Here is a 15,152-nt window from a genome sequence, read left to right as displayed (position 1 = left end):
AAGAAATCTGACAAGTGGAAAGTGACTCAATGGGGTGGACGTCATACATGTTTGAACATGTCTTTGTCACAAGATCATAATAAGTTAGATTCTGAGCTAATTGCATCATTTATACAAGGTAAGTTCTGCAACTGCAACTTATAATATTATATTAATAATAATTTATATCACTGATTTTGAATATTTAATATGTAGGAATGGTTAATTAACTAAATAAAATATGCAAAGTTAAATACCCTATAGCGACTTTCAAATATTAAAAAAAATATATATAACCTCAAAATAAAATTTACCTCAAACGAAGAACCCCTAACAACCAGCAGAACTCCAAATAAAAAAATACCTAATTAAAACGTTAAAATTATTATTTACCTAAACATAAAATAAATATAAAATATTTAATAAAATCAAATTATGAAAACTAAAAAATAAAAAAGAGAAGAGAAACTTACCTGAAGAGGAAGGAAACGTGAAAGTGAAACTGGGGGAGGGGACCATCTCGGTGATTTTATAGCTGTAAAAATCAAATTTTTAACCCAAACTGCCACGTGTCACCTTCTCATTGGTCACGCCTGCAGTTAAATTGGCACGTGGTAACCAGCAGTTGGGCATTGAAAGAGGCGCTATGGGCCCTCGCGCCTAAATTAACACGTGGTAACCAGCAGTTGGCCACTGCAGGAGGCGCTATGGGCCATCGCGCATGTGGGGCGCTATGTTATATATATTTTTTTTTCGTTTTTAATTTTTTTTTTACATTATATTACTTATTTTTATAAATTTACAAATTTTCTTATTTCAATTCTTTTTTTGCTTTTATCCAAAAAAATTTATATATTATTTTATGCATTTTTATATTTTTAAAATATTATAAATAATTTGAAACAGGTGCTATGGCCCATAGCGCCTCACTCCCGCTATGGGCCATAGCGCCCCAGTTATTTCATTTTTATTTCGTTTTTAAATTTTTTTTCACATTATATTAATTAATTTTTAAAATTTTTATTTTTTCTTATTTCAATTCTTTTTTTCGCTTTTATCCTAAATTTTTTTATAAATTATTTAACAAATTTTATATTTTCAAAATATTATAAGACATGCGTTGTGGGCCATAGCGCCTGAGTCCCGTTATGGGCCATAGCGCCCCACATTTTTTTTATTTTTATTTTATACTTTAATTATTATTTTTCATCAAAATTTATTTATTTTTCTTATATTACGTTATTTTTATTCGTTTTTTCTTCACATATTTTTTTTTCTATTTTAAAATTTATAATTATATTTTTTATATTATTTATATAAATGTTGTGTTATAGGCTATAACGACTTTACTATTAGCCGAATTAAGGCGTTATAGGCTATGACGTTCATGACTTATAATCAGACCCAAATTTGCCACGTGTCATGGGTGTCGCTATGGGCCATAGCGACACCCAATAAAACAGCCCCAAAGGTGTAAAATATTTCAAAACAGCCCCATTTTAGTATATTGTTTCTAAAAGTGAACCACAATGGTCGTTTAGCCTTAGTTAGTTGAAACCCATTTATAAATATATAATATTTGTTTGTATGTAGTCCTAAACATGGTTAGATTGTTGACTTAACTTCATTTAACTTAAGTCAATCTAAAAGTATGTTATCTAAAAATAAGTTATGTAAATTTAAGCACTAAAAAATAATATATAAAAATTTATTCAATGTATTAAATGAGAGTTCATATCTATTTTTAATGTAATTTAATATGTTTATTTTTAATGAAAATCTTTATTTTTAATTATCAAATTTAGTATTACTAATCACCGACTCAATTTAAGTATTACATTAGAGTCACTCAATTAAATTGATGAGTCAAAGTTTAACCATATGAACTTTTATATATATATATATATATGACACTAAATACTACATGTAAAATTCTTTCGAATAGTATGTGCATTAAAATTTATTTTTAGATAATATGTAATAAACATCTTGATAAAAGAAAAATAAGCCTAATAAGCCTATTGATTTGTATCATATTCCATTTGCTTTAAGTATTCTCTAAGGTTGAAAAAATGGTGGGATTCACCTTTCACAGGCAAACCTAATGATACACACGAAACCTTGTATAATAATCCATTTGATGGCACAAAGGGATAGACAAATAGAGATGAGTCGTTATTGACATTGGATGTTAGGGCTTTAACTAGAATAATCATCCCATCACCATCAACAACTCTACCTATTGCACATGATTCTTTTTTGTTATCTTTATATACTTATGTCTTAAACATTATAAAGGGAAAACAAGCAAGTTTACATATAAAACTCACATCGATTGAATAATTAGTCCATAGTAAAAAGATCGATGCAAGTCTCAAAATCAATGACTAAGAACCTATTATCTAGTTTAGCCAAATACTCTGTAAAAGAATAAAACATAACCTTCCTTTTACCTTTTCAATGAAGCTTTTGCAAAATAATATCATTATAGAAATGAATGAATTTATATGATACCAGAGTTAAAAATGATGCAAAGATAATAACAACAACTTTAATGGATAATTGTCTAAATGCTAATGGAAGATATGATTAATTCATCTGCAGTAAAACATGTAACATAGGATTATTAATAAGACAAACCATACAAAAAGAAATTGTAAATTGTAAAAGGTTGCATCTTTTTGACTATATCAAAGACTATAATAATTTGGGAGGCTTGATAAACTAAAATATAAAAATGGATTGATAGTTAAAATCATATCAGATGCTCAAATTGTTATGATTGAACAAATGCTCTTCTATACACATTTTTATATGTTTTCAAATATTCAACTTTGGATAAACTAGATAAGAATTTGATCATTATCATATTTTTAGTTGAATAATACATAAGCCCGAAATAGATTAAAAAAAACTTAATATTGATCCAAATTATTTATTTGTGATGATAAGTTTCATACCTTGTCTATTTCAAAGTCAAACAATTGATTCACACCATTGATATACATTGAGATAAACATCTGAGGTACCACAGCTTGAAGTATTTAAAAATTCAAAACATCAATGAATTTAAAAGATAGTTTACAAATTTAAAGATAAATGACATATTTGGAGTCCCACTTGTAACACATCAATAAAAAGTAATTGAGATATATTTGATAGTTTTTCTATTGCAAGGAACGACGATGAAGTTATGCTTAATGCCTGTGAAAAACAAAGTGGAAATTACTTTTAATGATTGATTTTTATTTTAGTTTTTTTAATTGAGAAAAATAAATCCACTTACATAAAATTCCTATTAGCAAATTAATATTATTTAATAAACACTTATACAATGCAAACGACGTTAAAGATAACCCTTACAAATAACATAGTTGCCCCTAAATTAGATTTAACAAGCAAGATATAAAACAAAACATTCAAAGAAACAAATATTTTACTGTTTAAAAGAAAATAAATAAAGCGCACAAATTCTTATATATTTTTCTACGAGGAGGTTCAATATTTGCAAAGTAATAGTACAAAAAAGTTAAAATATTGCTGGTTCTGATTGTATAATTTTTTCATAAGATAAAACACAATAACATAAAATAAAATAATTTTGTTATCAGATAAAACTAATTTATGCATAAATTAATTTGAAGGATTTTTCTCATCTGATTTTTTCAAAAATAGGCTTTTTCTCTAACTTATTTTTTCTTATAAAAGTATTTGTTGAAAAATTTGTTCAAACAAGATTTACAATACAGTTCACTTAACAGATGAACAAAACAAGAAGTAATGATAATAAAGGTTAGTTAAAGAAAGAGGAGAATATGTGAGACATACTTGCATAGTAAATATTGTTGGCGGAATGTATATTCCAGCAGAGATTTCCACCTACAATTACCAAAGTCAGCAAATAATTTTGTAATGAAAAATTGAACAAAGAACTAGACGAAAAATGGAGGAAGAAAGTAACTAGTTATTAAAGCAGAGAGATAGGTACCAGTTGTGACTGAACAAGCATGGGACAATAGAACAAGTCCAGAATCCATGAAAACTGAACCAACTAACGACAAAAAAAAACACTTCCTATAAAATGCAGAGAGCAGTTCAGCGTAGAAGACAAGAGGGAGAGGGATTTTATGGACTAGATTGATTTAATTTAATTAATTGATACGCTCCATCGCAAATGCATGATCAACACTTTATAGGGAAACAACTGCAATATAATGTTTCAATAATATTAATATCAACATCAATGTCAATTCGATCATGTTTCAATTTTTAACTTTGAACTAGTACGTTGGCCAATTTGTTTGGCAATGTTTTAAAAATATTTACTTACTCAGTCAAACACATCCTACACAAATTGGTTTACCAAAAATTGTTATAATGAGGCATGGTTAAAGCTACAAAGCTATCTTGTACAAGCAATAATATTATATTTTGAAATTTGAATATTCCAAAACTAAATTTTCGACAGTCATTTTAGAAACTTTTCAAGTGATTTACAACTCGCTACCAGAGGACCAAAATCAAATTTCTAAAGATTGATTAATATGTGTCGAAATTAAATTCTAGAATTGTTTCCAAACATTCTTCCATACTTTTAATTTCAAAATGTATTAAATTTAATTAAAAAAAATCAAACAGTAATTTACAAGTTAGACATTTACAATTTTATAACAGATCAAAGAAAAATAAAGGAGAGCGAAGGGTAATTCCACACATTCCATCTGAGAACAATAGTCTATTATCAAACAAATTACACTCGTAAAAATAGTGAATGGTGTTGCCATTATGCTCCACAATATCATTTTCCATTCACAATGGAATAATGTAAAAAAAATATAATTGCAGCTGCCATTACATTCAGATATGTCTTTACCTCGCGGGTACTGTGGAAACGATTGATAAAACTATCAAAACTTTTATCTCTCATACTTTACTCATAGAAGTATGAATCCAGAATAGAGAGAGGTCGCTAACTAGACAAGTCAATATTTCCCTTCCAAGCCAGATTTATTTATTTATTTTTCAACCTTTTTGTTCTGTGCTTCTGCTTGCGTTTTTGTTTTGGAGGTAAATGATCTATGTTGTCATTTTTCTCAGAAGGGCTGTGGCTAGAAGGAAAATCTTCGTCAGAACTAAGTACCAAGTCCTCCACAACATCGTCATCAATGGCTTTCTCTTTCTGCTGTTTTTTCCTCTTTCTTTTGGTTTCTGTAGGTTGTTTAATTCTGAAAGCAAAGCATGCTCAGACAGACGTACAAAAAAGAAACTTGTGCAACAGGTATTCTCTATTAGAAACAATTTTGTTCGAATTAAGTAGAATTATTGTTTATTATGGACTGGCAAAGTTCTCCTTCCAACCACTGGATAAGTGCTGAATGATAATTGTATGCAACTGAATTTCCTAGAGAATGAGAGAGAGAGAGAGAGAGAGAGAAACATACTTAGAGTCATTTCCAGGTAACCAGGATGAACTAAAGACGGCGGCACCCTCCTCATTCTTTCTTGCATCCTCTTCATCACTTTCTGATATTTCATTCCCAAATTTGGATGATTCTTCTCCCACAATAACACTGCAAAATCTCAATTTATGTTAGAAACCTCTATCCTACTTGATGGATATAGCAATGCCTGTGATTGAACTTGAGTTCAAAGTTCATACCTGGATTCCATTAATGAATTATTTTTTTGTTCTGCTCTCTGGCGGAGTGTCATGACGTACTTTGACAGTGCACTAGAAGCCGACTTTTTTTCATCCTAATATGATCAATTTCACTCTTTTCAAACCTCAAATATAAATTGCATTTAAATAAAGTACAATAATTCCGAGGCATGAAATAGGAGGGAAGATAAAGCCCAAACGCTTGATATAAAAAACTAAAGGAAAAGAAAGTAACATGTAAACTGTAAAACATTAAATATTAATAAAAAGACTTCATGTCATCATAAGAGAGGAGAGACAGAGAACTTGGAAGAATTTAAGAAAATAAATGAATGAAAAAGGTACTCATTATTTAGTGTACATATTTATAGGTATCTATTTTCTTAGTAACTTAGGTACATCCGTTATTGTACAGATCCAGTTTATCTTACTGTATAATTTTGATATAAATATGATACCACAATTGAGTGTCATGCCCTGACTCATTCGTCCAAATTAGGGACATATAAACAGTCAAAACTCATTCCACAGAAGTAAAGGGAAACTGTTCAAACCTCGAGAAAAGATGCTGCTGAAGGGTCATTAGGTAAAAAGGAAACTGACATGCGCTTCCCATTCACATAGTCAGAACTAGCCTCAATCTGAATGTGGAAAAATGAAAAATTAGAAATAAATGCTATGAAAATTGCTGCATGCCAATGATTAAGGTGCCTCATTTCTTACAAGTAAATCCAAGTACCACCATTGCATTTTTTACCATTTTTATAGAAATACCTGGCGTATAAGGTGCCTCATTTCTTTCCGAAACCTCTCTACCTTGGTTGATTTGCAAAAGCTACGCAACCTCACAAGTGGAATAAAAGACAACTCCATGAATGCAACGGAATAACTCCACTGTGCCAAGTGCTCAGCAAGCTCTTCAACCACAGAAAAAACACAAGCCTCTTGAAATGCTCGTGTCTTTAGGGTCAGCTTGCTAACCTAATATGGATGAATTCCTCAAGGTTAGGTGGAACTCAAAAAGTGCACATTGAAAATTTGATTCATGTTATGAATACCTTCAGTATACTGCGCAAGTCAACAGCTTTGCCAACACCTCCTGTAGGGGGTCTATTCAATTCTTTCATCTCCAGCATGTCCAAAAGGAGCATAGACACTGGTATAAAAGAATGGGTAGAAGCTGCAATCTGATTCAGCATTCTTACACATCTCAACCTTAGGGGAAAATATCTGGCTGTGGGGACCAGACGGGCTACCCCAGAAATTATTTGGGTCAGTGGATATGCAAGTTGTGTGAAATCAGATTCTGAACTGTAGGCACAGATAGCACCAGTCCAAAGTTCAAGACAGTTCATGAATTTCCACTCGTAAACCTTGCGAAAAGCTTCCTAAAGAATACAGTCGGGAAAGAGAAAAATAAGGACCATAAAGCAGCGCCAGAAAAGCACAAAAATATCATTTCAATTTGTGAAAAGCTCCAATCAAACAAGAATATTAATAAAAGGCTAATGCACTAAATTCAACAGTGATTTATTGGTGGATTGTTTCTAGGTATTGATTGTATCAGGGTTGAGGGGTGTTTGAAACTTGACAGGTGCACAATTTAATACTCTTCCCTCTAGTCTAATACTGGTGCGTAGAGAAAATTTGTGCTAATTTCATTCTTCAACCTACAGCCTTTCTATATTTTCTCAACCCCTGTCTACACCAACGTACCCTTATTATTGACTCTACTTTTTCAACAATATCAATAGTGCCTTGTAACAGTAACAGACAATAACAGAACTTTGAAGGCTTAACATGTAGGGTTCAAGAACCAGATGATGCTGAAAAGAGCAAAGAAGAAAATAATAGAAAATTATGCCAAACTTGTAAGAACTAAGAAGCAACAGTAATTAAAATCTAAATATAACCAGTTTGTTAGGATAACTACAAATTAAATTTAAAAAGATTGTTGAGAGGCACTTCTTACAGTGCCTAATAAGAAAATAGCATGTACCGGACAAATAAAACAGCACCTTAGTTTTTGTATTAAGTGCCTCCCTTAAAATCATAGCCAGTTGCCGGATGTAAATGAAGGCATGTTGATATGCAGTTGGAAGATCCACACCAAGAAGTTCAATGATGCAATTGCCAAGAAAACGAATGTGTTTAAGTTTCATGGCAGTTACAAAGTGGCAATTCAAAACATAGGCTTTATATATTCCTTTGAAGCATTCATCTATGCAGCCAGACCCAATACGGATACATAAATCTCTCATAAATAGAAATGAAACAACAGGAAGAGCACCTCCACCAGTACCCCAGAAATGAAGGACCACCTGACAAAATCATTATGAGAGTTAGTTGACAAATCAATGAACAAGTTATGTGTCCCAGAATGTAAAGGGGGGAAGGGGGCAAAATCTGTCCCTATAAAATATAAATCATGAAAGATTCAAAAAGGCTTTAGTTGTCTGCTGTCTATCTGTTTATCTAATTGAGCTATAATAGAATTACTGTAGAGAACCAAAGGGTATCACAATCAATATTCATTAGAAGACATATGCAATAGACTTAAAATCAGTAGTGCTCATTGATGTAATAAATGAATACTGTGGAGAACATTGATTGGAAGAACAACGGGTTACTTGTACCTTAATGTATTTCCTCAAGAGTGAAGGAAAAGCAGCCAAAAACACCAAAGAATATTTAAGCCGGCGTAAAGTAAATGATATCATTTGTGTGTCAGTCATTTGGTTCAAAACATGGAGAGCATTTCCAAGGTAAGACTTTACTAAATGGCCATGACTCTTCCAATGCTTTGTGGCCATTAAATCTGTTATGATCTCTTTCTTTCCACCAGAAGCAGGAAGCTTCATCAAACTTCTTAGTATTCCATCCATTTCATTAAGTACAGTCAACATTACTTTGTTGAATACAGCGCTAGACATTAAACTAAGCTTTGTTGTAGACTCGTTCTGCCCATCATCACCATAGTGGCATGCTGTCCTGAAAGCCCTCATCAGGGAACGAACCGCACTTAAGCTTCCATTTTCTTGGATTGATTTGCACCACAAATCAACCATAGAAGTAGTTAAAACTTCCTTAGAGGATTTTGGTTCCTTCTCTTGAATTTCATGCTCAGTAGCCTCCTCATCTAGCTGTAGATCTCCATCTTCCATGTCTGTGCCCACATCTTCCTGGAGAAAAGAAGCAAAACAGTTTAAAAGTTTTTAATGCTAAGAAAGCATCAAATTGAGCTATTTAGTAATATGTATAAATAAGCAAACTACACAAAACCAAAACCAATATTTTTAAGATAATTCAAAATTATAAAAAGAGGAGAAAAAGAGAAAGAAAAAAAAATGATAACAAGAATTTGCAGCTTCAGGAGAAAAAAAAGAAGAGAGTAAGTATATGATAGTGGAGGATAAATATTAAGCTAGAAAATAGAACAAAACTGATCAATCTCTTGGCATATCATAATAGAGATTCAACTGAAATAATAAAGAGTGATGCACTAAATAGAATCATGAACATAAAACCCTAAATATAACATGGAAAAAAGGATCCAAATTTCCTATTTAACATAAAACCTTGAAAATATAGAGATTCCTTTAGAACTAATTCACCAGAAAACACACAAGAAGCATCATAAAAAAATTTCTATCATAAAAAAAGGATAAATCATAAGATCCAAGTAGACTTGTGCCACAAAGATGTCTCTATAGGAAAACCAAATGCTCATTTAACTGAAAAAAAAAAAAAGCAAAAATTGCCATTTTTTGGAATGAAAAAAAACGTGAGAAATAAGAACATGATACAGAGGATAATCTCATCCTCCTAAAAGAAAAAAAAATGCATGAGAAAGATAATCGAAGCATTCTAATTAAACAAACAAAACTTGTCAATGTCTAGTGATGGTTGAAATGCCAGTCAATAATATTTCACTGACCCCGTATCCAATTCAGTTTATGCACGGTGTAGAAAAATGATGAATATAAAGAGTCTAAATGTAATATACTCACGTCTACATCATCATCACTGAATTGAAGCAATTCCGTGTCATGCTCTTTCAAGAACTCATAAAATTCTGGGTCCTGAAAGGGAAAAGCTGTTAATAACATCACCAATAGAATGTAGTAAATAAGTATAGAAAAAGATAATTCCCTATCAAGCACCATCTAAATCCAATTTCACAAATGCAAACATTTGCATCAATGAATTACTTTATCAAAACCTAAATTGAAGCCTTTCATTGTCTTTGTCTTCCCTGTCATTAAACCTCATCCAAATACAGTCCCAGTGACTACCAGTATGTCTAATTTCTCCAATAAAACTTGAAGCACTTGCATGCTTTCTCGAGACAATGAATACAGAACTAGAGAACTCATTCAACTAAACTACAGAGAACCGTTCAAACAAGAACAAGAACGAGCAACATGAATACATAATGGACCTTAATCCTAATTCATAGCGCAATATGAAAATAAATAAAGTTAAACCACATATATCATAATGCTATTGCTACCATATCCTAAGAAACCCCAAGCCAAAAAAGCTTAACCTTCTCCTGAAGTTTCTGCAATTGCTCCTTATGCTCTCGTGCTCCACTCCCAGACACGGATTTTTTTATGCTCCTTCGTCTTACATTGCTCCCTCCATCCAAAGTCCTCTCTGATACACCCACAACAAAAATCACCAAAAAAATAATAATAAAGATTTGACACAATTTTAAAAACCAAACTTGAAAGAGGAAAAAAAAAACTCGTAAAAACCTGTATCATCTACTGAGTCCATCTTGGTTGAATCAAAAACCTGTTTACACTTTTGAGGGACAAAGAAGAAAAGATTAACGTACAATACAAAGAATGAAGGTTGAAAAAGTGAAAAGAAGAAAGTGAAGTAAAGACCTAAGTGGGTGAATGGTGATGGTGTTGTGGTTGCAGCTTCGGCGGCGTCACATAGAAGAGAAGAAAGAGGGTTATTTTTTGTTCTCCCCCGCCACGTGCTTATTCTCATTTTTCAAACTTTATAATTTCTTAAACTTGTTTGTGGGCAGATTCTTAAACTTTGGTTTGAGATAAATTTTGGTTCCTAAAGTTTTTACTCGCTTGAATTTTAGTCTTATATTTTTCAAGGGCATAATAATTAAAGTACAAAAATAACCCTTAATAAATAAATAATATATACATTTAATCTTTCACTACATCTGCACATGGATATACGTCGGTATATGTTAATTTTTTTTATTTTATATTTTAATAATAATAAAATAAAAATATTTTTTATCATAAAAATAAAAAAAAATCATATGCATATTTAAAAATAATTTTTTTGATTTATTTAAAATTAAATTAATGAGTCTATTTAATAGCGTTAATATAAAATAAATTTTAAAATAGATTAATGGATTAATAAATCAAACTAAATTTTTAAAAAGACATTCAAATCCTAAAAAAAATTATGATAAATAATTGATCAGATTTATATTTTAATTTTATAAAACATATTTGACCTATATATTTAAAATTTGACATAATCTAATTTATTTGCATTTCTATCTAATATTAGGAATAAAAAATGGGATCTCTTTTGATGAGAACTCAAATTGTGACTTATCATACCACTTTATATGAGATGTTTGAGTATTTAAGTTTAATTATTGTTTTATTATTATTATTATTAATATAGTTAATAACTTTAAGAGATATATTAAATTGAGATTTTGATAAATTTTAAAAATATGTGTTTGGTAAGGTATTTGATCTCTTGACCGATTTATAAGTTTGTTTAATCAAAATAAATTAATTTAGTACATAAACTTATTTTAAAAATTTGTTTCTATAAAATAATTAGAGTGACTTGTAATTTATATGTTCTTAATTTTTTTCTCTTTCATTTTTATCCTAATTAATTTACTTTAGATATTCAATATTTGACTAATATTTATCTTTGACAAAATTTAATATTCAATTTTTAAACTTATACTAAAATGTTACTTTTCTATATGATAAAAATTAAATTGTCTTTGCTAAATTAAAATTTTTGAATTAAATTAACCGATCAAAAGAATTATAATTTCAAACATTTAAAATTTAAAATTTATAGTAAAATTATAAGTTCCATCAACTTTCAACAAAATTATAAGTTTTTTTTTTCAATTTATTTTTGACTCAAACAAGTGTTTTTTTATTGACCTCTTTAAGTCACTACTAAAATATTATTTTTACAAATAAGTCTCTCTATGCTTAATCTTAAATATTTTTTTACAGTCAAACCTCTCTAGACTCTACCTTATATAATAGTTATGAAAGTATTACAAGGTTACATTTGTCGTCTCTTTTAAACGTGATTATAACAAATTGTTTAAGTACAAGAAAATTTTTGAAAAAAATTTTCTATGGGATGTATATTATATCTCATAATTTTTCAATGTATCGCTTCTCTTCTTTTATTGAGTTTTATAGCTTCTTATATATTAGTTTTGAAAGAAATGATTATTGTAGCTTCTTAAGTCAAATTCATAAAATTGTTTTGTCTTACTCCTTCATCTGATCTATAGAAAGATGAGAAGTATTTGTTGGTGTATTAAATACTTAAATTAATGTCTTTCACATAGACGTACTCTTTGTCTTTGATGGATCAAGTTACTTATTAGAGTAGAATAGCAAAACGGGAACAACAAGAATTAAAGTTAGTGTACAATGAGAATGTAGTCATTTTTCAGCGTCTTTTTTTGTGAACTTCGGGATCTTTGTCATTTGTTATGATGCCTTATATGTTTTTATATACTTCTAACAAAATGTGATTTTCAAAACAACGGTTTTCAATCTGTTAAAGTATGAAACATTCATTTGAAAATTTAATAGCGTCAATCACAATAAATAATGATTGTTAAGAACAGTTTGTATGTTTTGTTTGATTTGCTTCGTATAATTTATTTTGTCTTATAGACGTTATTTCGTGTTACAAGATCTAAAACAATGACTTTTATAAAGCGTTTTCTTACTAAAAAATATATTATTTGTTATCATTAAAACTTATTAAATATGAGGGATCTAATGTCATATTTTAACTTAACATTAATAATATTATAATTTAAAAAAAAAATTGTCGCTCTATGAAACTAACTTTCAATATAAAAATGAATTCTTCAATATTTATCACGTGTTAATTTTAATACGAGGCATATTGTTGCATTCATAATAAATAAATAAATATTTTATAGACAACATACTTTTATATATTTACTTATCTTATTATATTAGTTTTTATTAGAATATTTGGACAAACTTATAAAATATTTTTATAGGTAATTTATAAGATATTTTGAATTTATTTTGATGACTCTGACTCATTTGGATAAACAATTTATTTAAAATCTTTTATAATAAACTTTTATGTAATTAGAATTTATATTATATAAGTGCTTAAAATTTCGTAACTTGTATTTATATATACATATTAACAAATATTTATATAATTTTAAAGTGTTTAGATGTACCATTATTTAAGTATATATAAGATGTTATCTCATTTTAAAAATTTCAAAAACAAATTATTAATTGTTTGACTGAAAGTAAAATAAAGTTATAAAAAGTAACTAAATAGTTCTTAAAAATGATATTATACATCATAATAATATTAAAAATGATAAAAAAAAATTACTAGTCCCCATTCATCTAATTGTAATTTACAAAAAAAGTTAAATAATAATAAAATGTGATAAATAAATCATATATATATATATAACCATGATTAACAATTAAGAGTCAGAAATTTTAAAAGTTAAAAATAATTTATTTATATTTTATAAAATAATGATTAAGAAATTATTGTATAAATATTAACAAAATTATTTGATGTACTATTTTAGTAAATAAAAATAAAATAAATTTATGAGTTTTTTTTATAACAGGGAATGTGAATTTTGGAGGAAGAAATAAAAAAAAAGGAGAAGAAGAGAAGAAAAAAAAGTTTTGGAGAGAGAAAGAAAACTTTTGGAAGGACTGATGAAAAAATTAAAAAAAATATTTTTTCAGTTCCCAGCAAACCAAGAAGTTTCACCAGCTCAACATCCTGCAACTGTTTCTGTTCAACCTGCCTCAAGAACTCACTAGTTATAGTAATCATTCCACAACTAATGTGATCCTGAGCTAACTCCACACAGAGGTTCATATCTCTGAACTCCTCTACCAGCTCCAGCTCTCTCACCATCATACCAGACATGTGGATGAATTTCCTACTCAGCCCGTCCGCCACAACATTGGCATTACCAGGATGATACATCAACTGGAAGTCATAATCATTTAGAAACTCCATCCACCGCCTCTGCCTCATGTTCAGCTCCTTCTGATCAAACAAGTACTTCAGACTTTTGTGATCACTGAAGACATTGAACCGAGCACCATACAAATAATGCCTCTATACCTTCAAGGCAAACACCACAGCTGCTAACTGCAAGTCATGAGTGGGATAATTTCTCTCATGATTCTTCAGTTGCCTTGAAGCATATGTCACTACTTTCCTATTTTGCATCAGCACACACCTTAGACCTTGGTGAGAAGCCTCGCAATACACATCAAAGGGCTCACCAGAATCTGGCAACACCAGCACAGGAGAAGTAGTCAACCTCCTCTTCAGCTCATCAAAACTCCGCTCACAAGCATCTGTCCAAATGAACGGTTGCTCCTTCCTCGTCAACTGGGTTAAAGGCGCCACTATCTCGGAGAATCTCTCAATGAACCTCTTATAGTAACCCGTCAAACCCACAAAACTCCTAATATCAGTGACAGTTCTTAGACGCTCCCACTGTAACACCGACTCCACCTTAGCCGGATCAACAGCAATCCCCTCAGCTGAGATCACATGTCCCAAGAACTTCACCTCATCCAACTAGAACTCTCATTTCGAAAGCTTAGTGTATAGCTGCTTCACCTTCAAAATCTCCAGCACCACCCTCAAGTGCTCTCCATGCTCTTCCCGGGTCCTTGAATAAATCAAGATGTCATCAATAAACATCACAACAAACTTATCTAAGAACGGCCGGAAGATTCTGTTCATGTAATCCATGAACACAGCCGGGGCGTTGGTCACACCAAACAGCATCACAACATACTCGTAGTGACCATACCTAGTCCTGAAACCAGTCTTCGATATGTCACCCTCCTTCATCCTGATCTGGTGATAACTTGACCTCAAGTCGATCTTTGGGAAAACGGATGCTCCCCTCAGTTGATCCATTAAGTCATCTATTCGGGGAAGCGGATATTTGTTCTTAATGGTCAACTTGCTCCACTGCCGGTAATCAACACACAGTCGACTACCTCCATCTTTCTTCTCCACCAACAACACGGGAGCACCCCACAACGATACACTCGGTCACACCAACTGCTCCTCTAACAGGTCGTCCAACTGACCTTTCAGCTCAACCAGCTCAGCAGGAGCCATCCTATAGGGAGCCACCGACACTGGCCCAGCACCTGGAACCAAGTCAATGCTAAACTCCATCTCCCTAACAGGAGGTAAC

The 15,152-nt window shown here is 30.7% G+C and overlaps 1 protein-coding gene across 2 annotated transcripts; it reads right to left on the bottom strand.

Annotated features, from left to right (window-relative positions):
* Positions 1-4,699: 4,699 nt before the first annotated feature.
* On the bottom strand, positions 4,700-10,686 carry LOC109795001 (Noc2p family). 2 transcript variants are annotated; one of them, XM_020354398.3, is made up of 12 exons: positions 10,534-10,686; positions 10,399-10,447; positions 10,188-10,297; positions 9,649-9,720; positions 8,275-8,820; positions 7,657-7,959; positions 6,697-7,026; positions 6,413-6,619; positions 6,193-6,279; positions 5,639-5,733; positions 5,421-5,549; positions 4,700-5,204 (listed from the first exon to the last, which is right to left on the bottom strand). In XM_020354398.3, exons 2-12 carry the CDS (start codon positions 10,418-10,420, stop codon positions 4,991-4,993), a joined length of 2,115 nt encoding a protein of 704 aa, XP_020209987.1. In that variant the 5' UTR covers positions 10,421-10,447; positions 10,534-10,686; the 3' UTR covers positions 4,700-4,990. The 2 variants fall into 2 exon arrangements, with proteins under 2 accessions (XP_020209987.1, XP_020209989.1); XM_020354400.3 differs by having other exon boundaries at positions 10,399-10,438; positions 10,534-10,667.
* Positions 10,687-15,152: the final 4,466 nt, after the last annotated feature.

The sequence above is a fragment of the Cajanus cajan genome, chromosome 7 (assembly GCF_000230855.2).
Source record: "Cajanus cajan strain Asha chromosome 7, NIPB_CcT2T_4, whole genome shotgun sequence".
Taxonomy (NCBI): domain Eukaryota; kingdom Viridiplantae; phylum Streptophyta; class Magnoliopsida; order Fabales; family Fabaceae; genus Cajanus; species Cajanus cajan.
This window is presented reverse-complemented; position numbering and strand designations above follow the sequence as displayed.